The 15,745-nt window shown below is 41.5% G+C and overlaps 1 protein-coding gene across 4 annotated transcripts; it reads left to right on the plus strand.

Annotated features, from left to right (window-relative positions):
* Window positions 1-1,025: 1,025 nt before the first annotated feature.
* On the plus strand, window positions 1,026-14,279 carry TMEM40 (transmembrane protein 40). Of its 4 annotated transcripts, XM_090148154.1 has the most exons (15): window positions 1,429-1,498; window positions 1,582-1,621; window positions 3,521-3,679; window positions 4,854-4,904; window positions 5,480-5,619; window positions 6,058-6,211; window positions 7,611-7,718; window positions 8,822-8,875; window positions 9,757-9,792; window positions 11,016-11,048; window positions 12,014-12,079; window positions 12,401-12,472; window positions 12,554-12,628; window positions 13,360-13,422; window positions 13,896-14,279. In XM_090148154.1, the coding sequence occupies exons 4-15, from the start codon at window positions 4,856-4,858 to the stop codon at window positions 13,913-13,915; spliced, it is 870 nt and encodes a 289-aa protein (XP_090004280.1). In that variant the 5' UTR covers window positions 1,429-1,498; window positions 1,582-1,621; window positions 3,521-3,679; window positions 4,854-4,855; the 3' UTR covers window positions 13,916-14,279. The 4 variants fall into 4 exon arrangements, with proteins under 4 accessions (XP_090004277.1, XP_090004279.1, XP_090004280.1 ...); XM_090148153.1 differs by having other exon boundaries at window positions 1,412-1,621; XM_090148152.1 differs by lacking the exon at window positions 3,521-3,679 and having other exon boundaries at window positions 1,435-1,498.
* Window positions 14,280-15,745: the final 1,466 nt, after the last annotated feature.

The following is a 15,745-nucleotide window of genomic DNA, read 5'->3' on the forward strand; positions in this document are numbered from 1 at the left end:
TCACGTTTTTGTTGTCTTTTGATGAAAGCTGGGTGGCCAGAACCCTTATTCTGCTAGATGAGGCACAGCTCTCATAAACAGAAAAAACTCTGGGATGAGTTTAATATTGTGTGCTGAAGGTATTATATGCATCAGGAGTGAACAATAAGGGCTCTGAGGGAGCACAGATGAAGCATACTGCAGGTGTAGTACGAGAAAAGCCAAGCAGGAGGATGCTTTGCTTCAGGTTATTCTAAAGGAGGTAGTGCAAACTACAAAGCAACCTTTGCATCTCTTCCTTCTGCCAAAGACAGAACATTAAACCCATAATCAGTGTAAATTGGTACTCAGAGCAGCTGGGTCTGGCTACCAGTGCAGAGCAGGAGGGGCACAGCTCACAGGTGCTGCACAGGCTGCTCATTGAAGACAAGCATGCAGTCACTACCATGGGGAAACTGACTGTGAATAACTCCAGAATCTCGAGCACCTTTGTCTTTCAGGACCGTCCATCCTGATTTCTAACACTGGCTCTTATCAGAACTCAAGGGGCCACTAGTAGGATTACAAACAGCAAACAAATTGCTGAAAAGAGCAAAGAGAAACTCCCCTGTTTACCTCAGGCTCATCACAGCCTGGCAGCTGGATCCAGCTTGGTCTGCTCCCTGGTGCTTTCTAAGAGCAGGTAGACAATGAAGAGTGAATGACACTTAACCTTACTAACCTTGGTGTAACCTTACACCCAATGGAGGACTTACACCCACTCACGGAAACTATATGCCTTTCTAGAAAAGCACACCTAATGTGATTAAAAATCTATCTTCCAGCAATGAATTTCAGAGAATTTTTGTGCCTAGTGAAAAATTAGGTACAAATCTATTGCAGAATGCAAGAAGAGAGCTTAGAGATCTGTTTGTCATAGTGAAAAAGATTGTCAGGCTAGGGAGGAAATACAAACATTTTACTTGCTTCAGCTGATTTAGGTGTTTGAATTGCTGTCAGATGGATCGCTGTCAGATTTGCAGATAAGCTCAGTGATGGTTACTGGGGAGCTGATCTTGGTTGAGTGCAGGCAGGGAGTAAGCACCCAGTGAGGCTCCTGTCTCTCTGAATGACTCCTGGCAAATATAGTCAGCACAGCCCACTTTGCCTCATTCACATCCCAACCGCTTGCAAACACAGCCGGGTTCTTGGTATGAGATTGTTTTCAAGCTTATTACCTGAGCAAGGTGAGCCTTCTCCTTTGGAGGGCCCCCACAGCCCCAGCCTCTACACGGTGTCCCACCAGGCCAGGAGGGCAGCAGTGCTGCCAGGGCCTCCAGCCCTGTGAGTAAGGGTGGCTGCGGGTTCCAGCCATGGCAGCGCACACCGCCGTCCCCACAGCTCCTTCCCGCCATTCCTGAGGACCACAGCCATGTGAGTCAGCGCAGCCGCATGAGGAGGCGGCTGACACCTTCCTGCCCATCACCGCGTGCCAGGGCCGGCACTGCGCACGCCCTGCAGGATCCTCCTGCTGAGGCAGGTAAGCACTGGGATGGGCGTGACTTTATTCAGAAGACAACTTGAGTTCTTTCGGCTTCTGCTGAGTTCACTTCCTTTCCTCAGAGCAGCCCAGGAGCAGAGCACGAGGAGAAGCACACGCCAGGTATGTTCAAACTGCACCATGAATGCGTCGGGAAGTGCAGCCACAGCCAGCAGCCCACAGCCAGCAGCCCACAGCCAGCTGCCCTGCTCAGCAGCTGCCATGTCTGGGCTTGCCGTAGAGCTGGGCAGGAAGGACGTGCTGTTGCACGGTGCGTGAGGCTCCCATTCATGTGACTGGAGCTGTGTGCCAGTCTGAGAGCTCTGCTGCTCCTCTGTCGTGTTGCAGCTGTAGGTGTAGGCAGGGAGGCAAGCGGGTGACCTGCATCGTTGTCTCACTGGTGGCATTGACAGGAATAGCTTCAAACAGAGGGGCTGGCGGGTTTGTTTTCTCACTGAAGGAAACCACCAGCCTCCATCACTGCCACAGCCTGTCAGGAGAGCTTCCTGAGGAGCAGCCAGGGCCAGCCTGAGGCTTGCAGCTGTGCTTCATGCTTTTTGCTCAGAGAGCTGTGGGTGCCCCATCCCTGGAGGAGCCCAAGGCCAGGAGGATGGGTGGGGTTGGTGGGCTGTGAGGTCCCTTCCAACCCAGGGCATTCTATGACAATCCTACATAATAGAATCTGAATAGGATCTTTCTGAATAACTGCACATCTGATGCTGCACACAGCGTTAAGGTGCTATGAAGAGCTCACTGCAGTGAGGTCTGGTTGCTGCTGAGGAGAGCAAGATGAGGTCTGTGGTTTGTGTCAGTCCCAGGGAGCTCATGACTGGGCTGAATAGCCAGCGTCATCCTTCTTTTGTTAGGAGGTATAATCAACTAAATCACTTTTAAAACATGCAACAATTAAGTGCCAGCACTTACCCTTTGTTTAGATCTGATTTTCTTTCCAGAAGTGCCACAGGGGAATTAATTGTGCATAATCTAACCAAAGTGAGGTGCCTGACTTCCTTACAGCAGCGTGGCAGCTGGCCAGCTCTACACTGCTGTAGGCACCAAATGGAGCTCGGCTGCTCTGCAGCACCGGGCCCAGCACACAGCCCAGCATCCTGGTGTGCCTGCTGGGCAGCTGAGCAGTTAGGTCAGTTGGGTCAGCAAGCAAATGGTTCTAAGGTCCATCAGTCTGACAGCAAAGGAGGCTTCCAGCAATGTGTCTGCTCTTCCCCTGTGTGCAGAAGGGTGGGTCTGAGCCCATTTTCACTCCATGGATCTTTATAAACATGATGTGCAAATAATAACTCAGAGCAGCAATGCTCACGTTTGAAGTAATTTTTGGACTGGGTTTTCAACCCTGCTGCCCACGAACAAGTCTGATGGATTTAACTTATAAAAACAAACGCTGTTGGAGCATTTAGGCTGCGTGAATAGGAAGGCAAAAAGATACTGAAAAAGGCTGAAAATCATTGCTGGATATATATAACTGCACAGAAATTACGTTCCTCACCATGTGGCTGAAAACGGGTTTGTCCAGGGTGTGGTGTGCTGGTTCCTGCATTTCGGCATCAGCGGTTGCTTAACAGGGCAGTGAGGACAGATGAACTTCCTGCATTCCCTATCGGCTGCTCACAGCCACCAGGGACTGTCGCACAGCACTGCTGCCACAGCTCGGGCAGCAAAGGCTGAAAGACAGCAAGGTTTGTAGGAGAGGTAGTAACTTTTGTTGAAGTAATGGATGGATTCAAAGCTTGTTTGTCCAAAAACGTGCTGGTTTTTCTAGGTGTATCAGGTGGTTTAATAAAATGTATTATCTGAGTGCTGTCTTGCATAGGCTTATTATTATCAATAATTTCACAGTGTGGTTAGAATATTAAATGTTTGTTTTCTCACAATACACCTGGCAGGTAGGAACCAGTCTTTGGGCTTAGCCTTTAGAAGTGATTGAGAGGTTAAGTAATTTCTTCATAGTCAAACTTCAACCCAATGGCAAAACAGAGTTTCAAACTAAGAATCTCTTCACTCAAGGAACATTTGCAGTCTAGAAAAGGAGAAAGCCCTGAGTCACTGAGGTACCAAAATCAGAAGACCCTGACCTTGGTTCTAAAGAGGGGAAAGGCTTCACTTTACTTTGGATGTGACTTCCTCTAAGAGCTGAGACACTAAAACACTATTCCGTTACCAGAGGTGAGATGTTTGTGTGTATGCAGCATGCCATCCTTCTGCAGATACTAACTGAACCTGTTGTTGATCTTGTATTGGAATATTTTGGGGTTGGAACTAGATGATCTTAAAGGTCCCTTCCAACGCATAGAATTCTATGATTCTATGATTTTTATGACTGGTGGTTGTCATTGAAACCAGCTATGGAAAACAATCATTTGTCTATCTGCAAAATTTGAAGGAAGAACTTATTTTTATGGTGCTTGACTAAAAGTCCATTGCTGAATGGACCCAAAATCTATGTCGTAAGAAAGTGCTTGGGTGTCTGAATTATGTTTTCTTATTGTGCCTTGCACAGGAGAAACTGTGTTTTAGGGCCTCAAAAAGTCATCTTTTGCATCACTCAGTATAACAACTTTATATGAAATGCTTCACAAGGGGGGTGGTGTGAGTGCAAGATGCCTGGACCACGGGAGGTGGAGGCATCCATGTTCAGAACCCAAGCACAACAAAAGATGCTTTGTCAGAGTAAAACAGCCTCAAAAAGTAAATAAAGAAATGTATTAGGTGAGTTTAGCAAACCAAAAGGAAACATTGCACTTCGGGGATGGCAGAATTTTGTTTCCATGTTATTGGATAAGAGCAAGAAACTTTCTGGGATTGAAATTTCAAAATCTTCAATTCATAAACGTAAACTAGTGGAAGCACCCTTTTGATGACAACTGGAAAGCAGAGAATGAAATGTCAAAGGCTTCTCTCAGACGTGATTTCCGAATCTTGCTGGGCTCTCATCTGAACTGCTTTGACTATTCTCCTTGATGGGTATATTTTAAATGTGAGGATGTCAAAGGTAACAAATAATTGTTCTGTTTTGTGAATGCAACTGTGCCTATTAAGTTACTCATATCTGCGGATGATCAAGTCAGACTTCTTTTGGTTTTACTCATGATGATGAGACTTTTGTTCTTTCCTAACTGAAGGCAGCACAGCCAGACTCACTTGGAGGAGCAGAGAATGGGTCTGGAAGGGTAAATGAATCAAGATATGAAACTCAAATTGCAACAGAGAGGTGATTTCTAAACTGAAATGCTTAGAGATAGATGCCATGTCTGCAGGAAAGCAAGAGTAAGGCAGAAGAATAGAGGTCAGACGAACCTGCTTCTAAACAATACCTGCTTTTTTTTCTCCTTTCAAACAGAAATGGAGAACCTCAGTGTCCCACTCCCAGATCTCAGTGAAGAACAGCAAGGTAGGGATAATACACGAAGGTCAGAGCTTCTACTCATTCACACTACACAACAGTTTTTCCTGGACTGACCATGAGTCAGTGAGATTTGTTTCCTCTGAAAACACGCTCCATCCACATTCTTGCTTATAAGCAGACCAGTGGTCAGTTCCCTGCTCTTCCACAGGTTTCTCATCTGGCCTTGGCACATCCTTGTAGATGTATGAAGGGTTTTTTTCTATGCACTAAATGCCTAACAGTTTACAGAAAACATTAGATTTTAGTCGGAATCTAGCTCTGTATGTCTTTATAGCATGATCAGAATAAGTGCCTGCTCAATATTTAGAAATACTTCTCTTGCTGGTTTTACTGAAACACTAGCATCATAAAGACACCCATTAGTATGGACTATCAGCCTTTTTTTCCCTCTGTTTCTGGTAGACTGAGTTGCTTTATACTACGCAATACTGCTCTTTTTCCTATAAGTCAACATGCTGCAGTCTGATGTCTATCACCACACCTACACTGAGCATGACAGGAAAACTCTCACACAACCCACCTCTACTTCAGTGCAGTGATTTACTTGCTTTTCCTCCCAGACATTTTCCAGAGGGCTTTTATCGCTGATGACAATTACTTGGAGAACCATGAGAAAATGAACCAGTCCTTCTGGGAATCAGTTGTAAAAAGCTTAGCCACCACTGATCCACCTATCCTGGCCACTGAGGAGAAGAACAATGTAAGTTGATAAAAAGAAATCTTACCAAAAAGAAGGATTCCTGTATCATTCTCCAGGCACTTTAGTACTTCTCTGATATATTTTTGGGACAGAGACCATACAGCTGGGTTATCTGAACTTTTTAGACATTCTTTTGTAAGATACTGCAAGGAGTGCATGGCCATTTCAGGCTCTATGCTGTATCTCTCCAGTTCTTGAAACAGTCATCTACTGCACACCACGCTTCTTTCCCAGCTGATGCTCTACTTAAAGTTGCTGAATAGGGTTTACATTTTCTTCACATTTTTGGTGTTGCTTTTTGTCCCTGATTTTTCCTTCTATAGTGGGAGCAATGGATCATGTAGGACCTAACAGTGAGACTCATTCGCTTCTATTTCATGATCTGTTCACACACACTGTTTTATTGGGAGGACTATTTGCTATTTATTTGTCTTTCAGCTCCTCAACAGGTGCAGCGTCCTGCCTGGGGGCTGTGCAGCCTGCCTGAAAGCCATAGAGACGAAAGGCGTCAGGGCAATGGCAATCCTTTACCTCTTGTTGAAGAGTTCCAACCCATCTGTGTATCAGCAGCTGCCCAGTTCCAAGGGAAAGGGTAAGTTCTACCTGGCATCACTTCACCTGTTCTGTTAAATTTACTGTATTGCCCATGTGAAGTCTCATAAAGCTTGGCAGTGATTATTAGTGAGAAATCAAAGGGTATAGAAACACTGCTTAGAAAAGTCAGGGATAATGGGAGCTAAAGATAGATGGCATTTTATTTTAGTCTCTGTTAATTTCAGGGGGGGGAAAAAAACAACAAAAAACAACTAAAGCCTTGTTCACTTAGGGGTAGAGGATAATGCCCAGGAAGTTCTGAGACTCATTTTTTCTTACCTGGATTAATGACAGCCAGGACATTGCTTTGGATAAACTGTTCCCCAACCAGTTATGGCAGCTCAGAGAGGTCCAAATGGTAAGAAATCAGGGTCGAGCTCTGTAAATGCTCTTGAAAACATCTCTAGTGGAACGTGCAGCACAACACTAAGCAAAACCAGTAGACAGAAAACGCAATTCAGGTTGCTGAGCCTGGCAATAAGAGTCAGATTCCACTATGCTTCCCACTTGCCATGTTGTGTGATAAACAATTCCACAGAGTTGTTAACTGTCTTTAGTACACCATGAAGGTGCACTCACTTAACGTGACCCTGAATTTAACTGGACACCTTCAAGGAGGTACTTCTCTCTTTCTCAGGATGAAACACATTCACAAAAGGCAGACATCCCATAGCCCAAAAAGCAGCCCTCCTTGGCACATTTGTCACAGTAGGATTGCTTGTGCTGACAGGGACCCAATTCCCACTCTAATACAGTGAGCTGCACTAACAACTGAGGGAAATTGTGTCTTTGGCTATGTCCAAATATTACAACTAATAATGAAGTGATGCACAGACCTGCCACGACTCAGCACAGAACTGAAGTTAGAGCTGTTAAGAAACATCTATAACTCCAGCCAATGGAGTCAGGAGCACCCCACTGCCCCCCAGGACTCAGCAGCCTACACAGGTTTTGGTTTAGCTGACATTGAGAGTTCTGCTTTTGTGCCACGAGGGGGTGCTGGCACTGCGGCACAGCCACAGGAGCCTGGCAGAAATCGGAGCCTTGTAGGGAGAAGTTGCCCAGGAGCAGGAAAGCAGCTGTTCTCCATCTAAAGCACCTTTCAGCTGCAGATGCTGCTGCTTCAGGCAGTGGGAAAAGTCACAGGGGTAGCATTATGGGTAAATTAAAGGCAAGAATATGAGACCTAGGCATCTATTGCAACCATTTAAGTCAGTTAAGTAGTAGTGTGAAGCTTCTATTGTAATGCTTTGCACTGCTGCAGCTCTACAGATAGAACAGCTTAAAGAGACTGATTTCTTGTCAACCCTTAAATACAACATTATGAAACACTGTTAATATATCACTATAAATAAAACAAATAATTCCATTTTTGTTTTGTCTGTATATCACAACAGATGAAAAATTAAAACTCCTCAAGAGATTGGAAAGAAATCTCATGTTTTCGCAAGAGGATAAAAAGGCTGAAAACTCATCCCAGGAATCCACAGATGAAGATACACACGGTAAAAAAGATCATTTTGTTTTCCCCTGTCACATAACTTAGTCTGATTACGTGTTCTAAGGAGACTGACACCAGAGACTTGCAACAATTCAGAAGCATCTGGTATAACCCTAAAGAAATAAACTGTGCAAAAGACACAGAAAATAATCACTATCTCTAGATTTATTTATCATTAACAACATAAAGGTTGCTTCCTGCTGTTGGGAATTGGAGGACTAAGAAGTGCTGAAAGCTGCTGCAAACTTCCCCTGTAAATACAAGGCCATTTTTTTGTGATGTTTTTTGTTTTATGGTCTAGCTGAAGCCTGTGCTACAGCAGGAGGCAGATAGTCAATGCGTGACAGTAACTGACAGTGCTGCAGTACTTCCTAGCAATCATCAATGGTGTATCAAAGGTCACTTTGGTTGCCCTCAAGCCATTTCCCTTCATGGAAAAGAGAGGCTAAAAAATGACAGGCGACGTGGAAATGATAATTTGCTGGCATTGGCTTATTCTGTCACAAAAAGCCATGCACTATTTAACATCAATTGTATTCAGAAATAAAATTTTAAAACCAATTAGCAGTGCTGATGACATATGTGTTCAAAATCAGACATTTCTAGCTGACGCTCCTTTATATGATCTATTCCATTATCTTTTGCTGTTTGATTTTACTGTTTTTCTTCAATTCAACCAGATTTAAAGAGGCAAAAGCAGCCAATAATGATGTTTGCACTTCCAAACCTTCATTTTTTACTTAAATATCCCATGGCCATTATTATATTGTGAGCAAAAAGCTATAGCACTGTTGTTTCTGGTATTACCAGTACATTTTCCTTGCTTACTATCTCCACAATAATCCATCTTCCATGAACTGTTTTCAGTTTCTTAAACTCAGACCCCTTTTTTTGGATGCAACACAAATTGGTGGCAATCTCTACATCAGGCTTGTGTCTTATACCAAGTTCTCTTATCACAGCAGGTTGTTTGCTCACGCTCTCCTGTGCAACTGTCTGTATGGAACCTGCTTTAGCAGGGGGTTAGACTACATGATCGTAAGGGGGTCCCTTCCAACCCCTAATGATTCTGTGTGTGACTTTAATTTAATCATTTTATCTATCCAGACAGTTATGAAGAAGATTTAGGAAGACACAAGACTGAAGGCCAACTGCTTGGAGGTGGGACAAAGTGTCAACAGTTTTACTCATTTTTCTTAGAGAAAACAAGTATAAAATGGAAAACAAATAGTTTCTGGAATTCCTTGGTTTGACTTCAGAACAGTGGTAGATTAACACTCTACAGGCAGCATTAAATGTAGGAAAACAACCAGTCAGAATCTGGCTGCAGGAAAGGCAAGATGAAGCTAATAGTAATGCTTAGCCATGGCCTGTGGCTAGAACTGAACTATGAGAACAACAAAATCTACCATTGTGGGAGGACTTCTACTGCCTGAGTCACCATCGAAACACAGCAAAAGAGTTTTGAAAGCATCTTTCACAGCCACTACTTACAGGGTTTGTTTTCCACTCTCTACATAGACCAGAGATCATCAGCAAGGACCACTCTTTGGATCTTAGTCCTGAGGCTCTTCCATTCTTTCCAAAGGATAAACTAGAAAAGAAACGCAGTGCAGAAAAGATGTTGTGTCAACACAGCTATCAGCTTCTGGTTTAGAATCATTGATGTAAGAAAAAAAGAAAGAAAATCCAGGCCTTCAATCATTTAATATGCATCTTAAATTGATTTCACCCCAGATATAAAAGTAGTTCATTTAAACTAACAGCAGGTTTAATTCGTTTCACACAAATCTGATTCTGCCTGACTCCAGCTATTGTTTGATGTGAAATATGTGGTGTTGATGCTGCATTCATATCTCCTTTAGATCTGCATAATCCACCACAACAGACCTCCTTCTTCTGAAGAGCAGGAGTTGGTATCCTCCAGCTCACACTGACATAAGCACACTTATTTCAGCACAGTGGCTTGGGTTAGGGTTGGCAGCAAAATATGCATATTTATTGTAGACATTAATCTACATCCTCTGTACATAATATTTCAGGTATACCAGCTGAGGTTGTTCCCTACGGAGATTCAGGTAGGTGTTCCCAGATAACAATCTCATCCCGCAGGAAGGAAAACTTTGATAACATAGTTTCTTCTCTTTGATTTTTTTAAAATACAGAATAACTTCCTGACTGTAAAACCATTATGTTCCCATTAGTCTGGTGTTGGCCCTGGGCAAAATTACCCATTTTTTGGTAGCACTGCCAGAGACAAGGATCAGCTCACAGCAGTTGCCATCCTTTCTAGTGGAAATCCCAGCAATACTTCTGGGCAACCTGGAAACCTGGTTTCTGCCAGCTGGTGATACTGAGTTCTGAATGCCTAACTCACTTAGCTCAGAACATTCTCCAAAACAAGATGCTAGCTGAAAGCCAGATGATAGGCAACAGAAACAGTCCCACTGAGAGCTCGACCAGATGGTTGCACTCTGAAGGCATATTTCCTTTTGTAAGGGACTGTGAGAGGCAGCAGAACTGGTATGAGAAGACCACGACAGAAAATTTTCAATGGCTTGATCGCATTATCAACACCATCCATCTCAATCCCAGGCCAATTCCACATTGATTAGCTATGCAAAGCAGAGCACCAACCAGGCTGGCCCTTCTGAGAGGACAGCTGTTCAACTATTTCTTTTCTGGGAAGTGAGGAGGAAGAGTTGCTGTAACTCACTCTTTCAGCTGAGGGAAGAGAGTATAAATGGCAGAATAATCCTTAGGAGAGAATTCTGAGTTGCCCATCACTGAGGAGAACATAGAACGCAGGAGCAGAGGAGTGTACTGCAGTTCAGCATTCTCCCCACACTGCCAGGTGCAGAAAGGAACGCAGCAGTTCTCCAGTTGGCTTTTGTCCCTGATGCGTCACCTCTCTCTGCAGCCTTTGTTACTTCAGTGCTAGATTAGCTCAGTACACTAGACCAAGCCATTGAAAATATTTAGCTAGTACTGGATGCCCTGTCTACTGCATTTGAAAAGTTCATGTGATTTGTGGACACAGCTCATTTCTGACTCAGGCCAGTTCCAACTTCAGTTCTAGCAACCAAATATTAACAGGAAAGCCATCAATCATCTACTGCCCAGTTATTCCAGCTACCTGGGACCACTGCAAATAAGTGTTTTCCATCATCTTACCTTGGGGTTCTTTCTGATTTCATCAAATGTGTGGCAGTTTCTGAGTCCTAGAACAGAATATTCATCCTGCTTGACAGTACTGGTGTGTTTTTAATCACAGAAATAATACAACTATGTTGCTTTTCAGAAATAACCAGAAGAGAAGATTCAATTGCAGATGGTAAATACTAACAAGCAAAACAAGTTTTTCTTGTGAATGCGGTCTTTCAGATTCAGTTTTACTTAGCAGTGGTATCTATACCAGCTCCTTGGTGCTTACGTATTTTGTAAGTAAAAAGTAGAAGCCTTAAAAACAATTACTAAAATGTGTTATAATGCTTTGATAGGAGAAATACTGCGCAAAATATGATCTGATGCAAAGTTACCACTGTACTATTGCATCTAGAAGGCAGAGAAACACAACAGACACATAACAGATCTGAATGTTAATTCATACAAATTCCATCACTACAAATCTTCACATAGACAACCATTAAGAGGAACATCTGTGAGTTAAAGTAGTGCCATGCTATGTTAACATTAATTATTATATTTGAAACTTTAAAAATACCAAGCTTGTTCTTATGTTCTTCTTCCTCTGTACTGACATAATTAGATACCCATAAGAGTAATTGCCGGCTACTACAGTTCTTAATTTGGGAGGTGCAGAAATACTATAATATTAGTCCTAAGTAGATAAGATTGATAATACTCATATATTAATAATAATGAAGATTGTTATTCTGTTGTTTAAGTGACATCACAAATCAAACTGAAGCTCTCCTGTACTACTGCTTTAGTTGCCCACTGTAATTCTGAGATCACGATTGCCCCAGACTTAACAGAAAAGACCTAGATTGCTTTAAAAGCAATTTGGAATTATTAATTCAATAATGCTATTTTTACAATTGTTACAGACCATTTGGAAAGTAGTTTGTGGGGCAATTTTAAAACTGCTAATTTGATCTCCCTGAAAAATTTGCAGCTTTTTCCTCTGATCAAAATCTTTTTTAAAAAAAAAATATATATATATATATATATATATATATATTCTGTTCTCAGATTTTTAGCTACAAAAAGGGGAAGAAACTTAATATGCCTCAATTTCATAGTTACATAGCAATAAAAGACCTCTCTTTCCCACAGCATATGGGAACAAGAACATTCACCCTCAGTGGTGGACAGTACGGTGGATGGGCATACGGAAAGATGGTAATACTTTTTTTTAATTCAGCTGATATCAATGCCATTGAACATTAAATCAAGAATAAGTTTCTGTACATTAAACCAAGAATAAGTTTCCTAGCTCAAAAAACTTCAACATGAGTAGTTTGTTGAAGTTCATTGGACCTTCTTGACAAAGGCCATTAAAACTTCTCACATGACAAGCTGTGTGCTTTGCAGTTGAGCTTAGTGTATGAGACATCTCTCACAGAAGTATATTTTATTCACTGAGTGATATACTAGAACTTCATGTGTTTCCTAAGGGAACAGTGCCAACGCTTGTGACCTAATTTCCCCTCTCTATTTCAGATGAATTCTTTCACTTTGTTATTCTTTGCTTTGCAATTGGAGCTTTGCTGGTTTGCTACTACTACTACAAAGGTAAGGCAAGGCTTCAACAGAAGGGTAAATTGCTGCAGTCCAGAAAGTGCACGAAGCCAAACACCTATTTTGTTGTCTTAGATTGGACAATTTCTCTTGGAATTGGTTTAATCACCTTTGCTTCTCTGGAAACCACTGGGATTTATTTTGGTCTAGGTAAGTATCTACAGCAGCCAGTTCTGTACCAACACGATGGATACGAGGGCACGCAGTCACTTAACTACACAAGTCTAGAAAATGGCTACTGCTGAGACTCTTTAAATTGTTACTTAACCAGCCTGTCTCATTCACAATTACACAGCGTGGCTGAAAACAAACGTGCCTCTGTGACTCTGAAGGCAGATGTGGTTCGCGCTGGTCACAAGACCTTGAGTCACCTCTTTCTGTAGCAATGGCAGAATGCTATGTTGCCATGACAACATATAATTTTAGCAGTGAGGCAGTCTTTGCAGATATGTTCTTTAAGGTGCTGTGCACTTGAGCTGCCATTCATTCCCCCAGGACTGAGGCTGCTGAACACCCCATCCAGCAGAACCTAGATGATTGCAGTTACTAAGAATTTTATATTAAAAAAAACAAACAAAAAAGATTCTTGGCTATCCCTAGGTATCTCAAAGGAAAGATGCAGCTAGCAGCAAGGCATGGCTTTCAAACTGAAAACAGAAGTCTCTAAGTTTGTGCTACTACTTTTGATAGATTGTGGATGGTTCTACGTGGAATTACACTTGTCACTACTTTGCTATCAGTGATTTCACAGAAGCACTTATTTAAACAGTAATCTTAGGTTCCTTGAGGGTAAAACCGTCATTTGTTTGGCTTTAACTGTTATTCAGTGTTTTGTGTTTATATCTGGCTTATGTTGGAAAAAAATGTGTTTTCACAATTAGTGTATCGACTTCGGAGCGTGCTGGACAGTTTTGTTCCTCTGATCGGGAAGTTCAGGCCAACAGGTAACTGATCTTCTTACTGCCTGCATACATAAGTCCCTAAACCTTCCTGGTTAGGAAATGAGTTAAACTATTTTGGTTAACTCTCAAGATCAACATCTCAAAATTACAATTGCATCATCTTAATAAAAAAAATAAAATGCTATAGCTGCTGGAGTTTGGAAATTAATTATTCTTGACTCTTTCCAGAGATGGCAGAGCATTTTCACATTTTTAATACTCTGCTCTGTTGGGGACTTCAACTATTTCCTGAAAATGTCTGAATTCAAGGTCTACAGCTCCATTTAAAATTGAGTGAAAGGGGGTGGTTTCTTTTTGCTGATTTTTTAAACAGGCTCCAGGCTCGTGTCTGTCTGAGTTCATGAACGCAAGAGATGAGGAGCACTTAAAACTTGCAACAAGGGCTTACAGTCAATATGTGACATCTAATTTTAAACACAATAGTTTTGACAGTCTTCTTTTTCATCACCATGCAGGTATGAGGAAAGCTGCCTAAGAGTATTTCAGAAGAATTCAACAAAACTCTCCTGTTTGGACTTACAGTATTAAAAGAACTGTTTTATCAGGCAGTCATAAAATCATAACAGCTAATACAAAACACTGAGATGTTAAAGAGTAGAAATATATTCAGTCCACTCAAAACTGAAATTAAAACTGAAGAGATTTGTAACTCAGCTGAGCTTGTAAGATTTTTTAGATCCAAGTTTATATTTAATTCTGCTCAATATAAGCACCTTCTCCTTCCCTCCCACATTTATTCACATTAAGTCCAGCCGTGGTATATGAAAATCAACACAAAGACCTGTACTATCTTCAGCTGTTTCTGGATGTTTCAGTAGGAATCTTGGCACCAGAAAGCCACCTCCTCTTTACCCTTCTGATGCTGCAAGTCAGGCAAACACCAGCTGCCTGCTTACACAGTTGAGCCCCAGCAGTGCAATAGCACTGAAGCAGATTAATTTATTGTGGCAGAACCTAATATAGTGGGCATATAATGATTTCTCCCAATGAAAGCTGGGCAAGATTTTACATGCAGTGACATAATGGTGCATTAATGAGGTTGTTAATAGCAGCAGATTTCATCTCTTTGAGGAGGAGAGAAATAAAATGCTTGGTTTGGCCCATCCCCTAACTTTTTTTCCTTCTGATAAAATGAAATACTTTTTTTCCTAGCTTATAGGGACATCATGCATTACATAAAATACACTATATTTCAATTATTCTCTTTAGTTTTTAAGAAATTATATACATATGTAGGACTAATATAAAACAAAGCAAAACCAAGCAGTTTACCTTCACATTTTTAGTAAAAATATGAGGTCTTCACAACCATAGGAGAAGGCATCAAATCAGAGAATCACAAAACACAAAAATGTAAGAAAATGCAGGTCTAAAAAGCTATTAGCCCTAACAGCCCAATTTTAGTTCAGTGAAACATTTTCAAGCCTTGCTCAGAAAATTAAAAAGCCTACTTTCCAGGAGTGGTACTTAACTTTAAGCACCAATATCTATCATTCTGGACCACTACAGTTCCTTTTGCACACCCATAAATATAAACAATCGTGTGCAGGCCTGTACCAACACAGCACAGCAGTTACCTAACATGTCAGGGATTAAATTAAGCAATAAGGATAAATACAAGTTATTCTGTAATATTTATATTCTCATTTACATGTACTTTTTACATATATTTGTAGAAATACTTTCTCACATCAAATTACTGTTGTTTTCAGTCTGCAAATAAAGTCTTGTTGAGAACAGCATAGGACTGTTTGTGTACAGCAGTTTTTGAGTGAACTGAAAACTATGTATACTGCCATCCTGCTCTCATTATTTCAGCTTATTTTTCTTTTTGGATGTCTCTCGTGCTATAGCATAGTCAGAACAAGAAAGATTTCTTCACATGAGCTATGATTTCAGATTTTCAAATGCAGTACTCTGGAGTCAAGAGAATGAAAACAACCAGAAGCTGTTGAGGGCAAAATAAAAGTGGAAAAGCATTTTAAAATCACATAGTAGAACTTATTGTGGGGGATGAACTACTACATCCAACACAGAGCAGATCACATGAGAAGAACAGGTTCTATGGAAAAAGTAACTTACCTGTTCAGCTGTATCCTCTTGGGTACTCTAAGAATTTCCCAATGTTCTTTCAGATTCTTCAGTCCATCTCAGCATTTTAAACATTTCTGCCTCTTGACCAAAGATAACACTGCCATTCTGGTTTCATGCATTACCCCTGCTGCAGCACTGCCAAGCATTCAAAAATATGATACAAGTTCCTATGAAGAGTTTCAAACTCCTTAGAAGAGCTTGTATTTGTGTC

This window comes from Phasianus colchicus, chromosome 11 (genome assembly GCF_987193195.1).
Source record: "Phasianus colchicus chromosome 11, bPhaCol1.hap1.1, whole genome shotgun sequence".
Lineage (NCBI taxonomy): Eukaryota > Metazoa > Chordata > Aves > Galliformes > Phasianidae > Phasianus > Phasianus colchicus.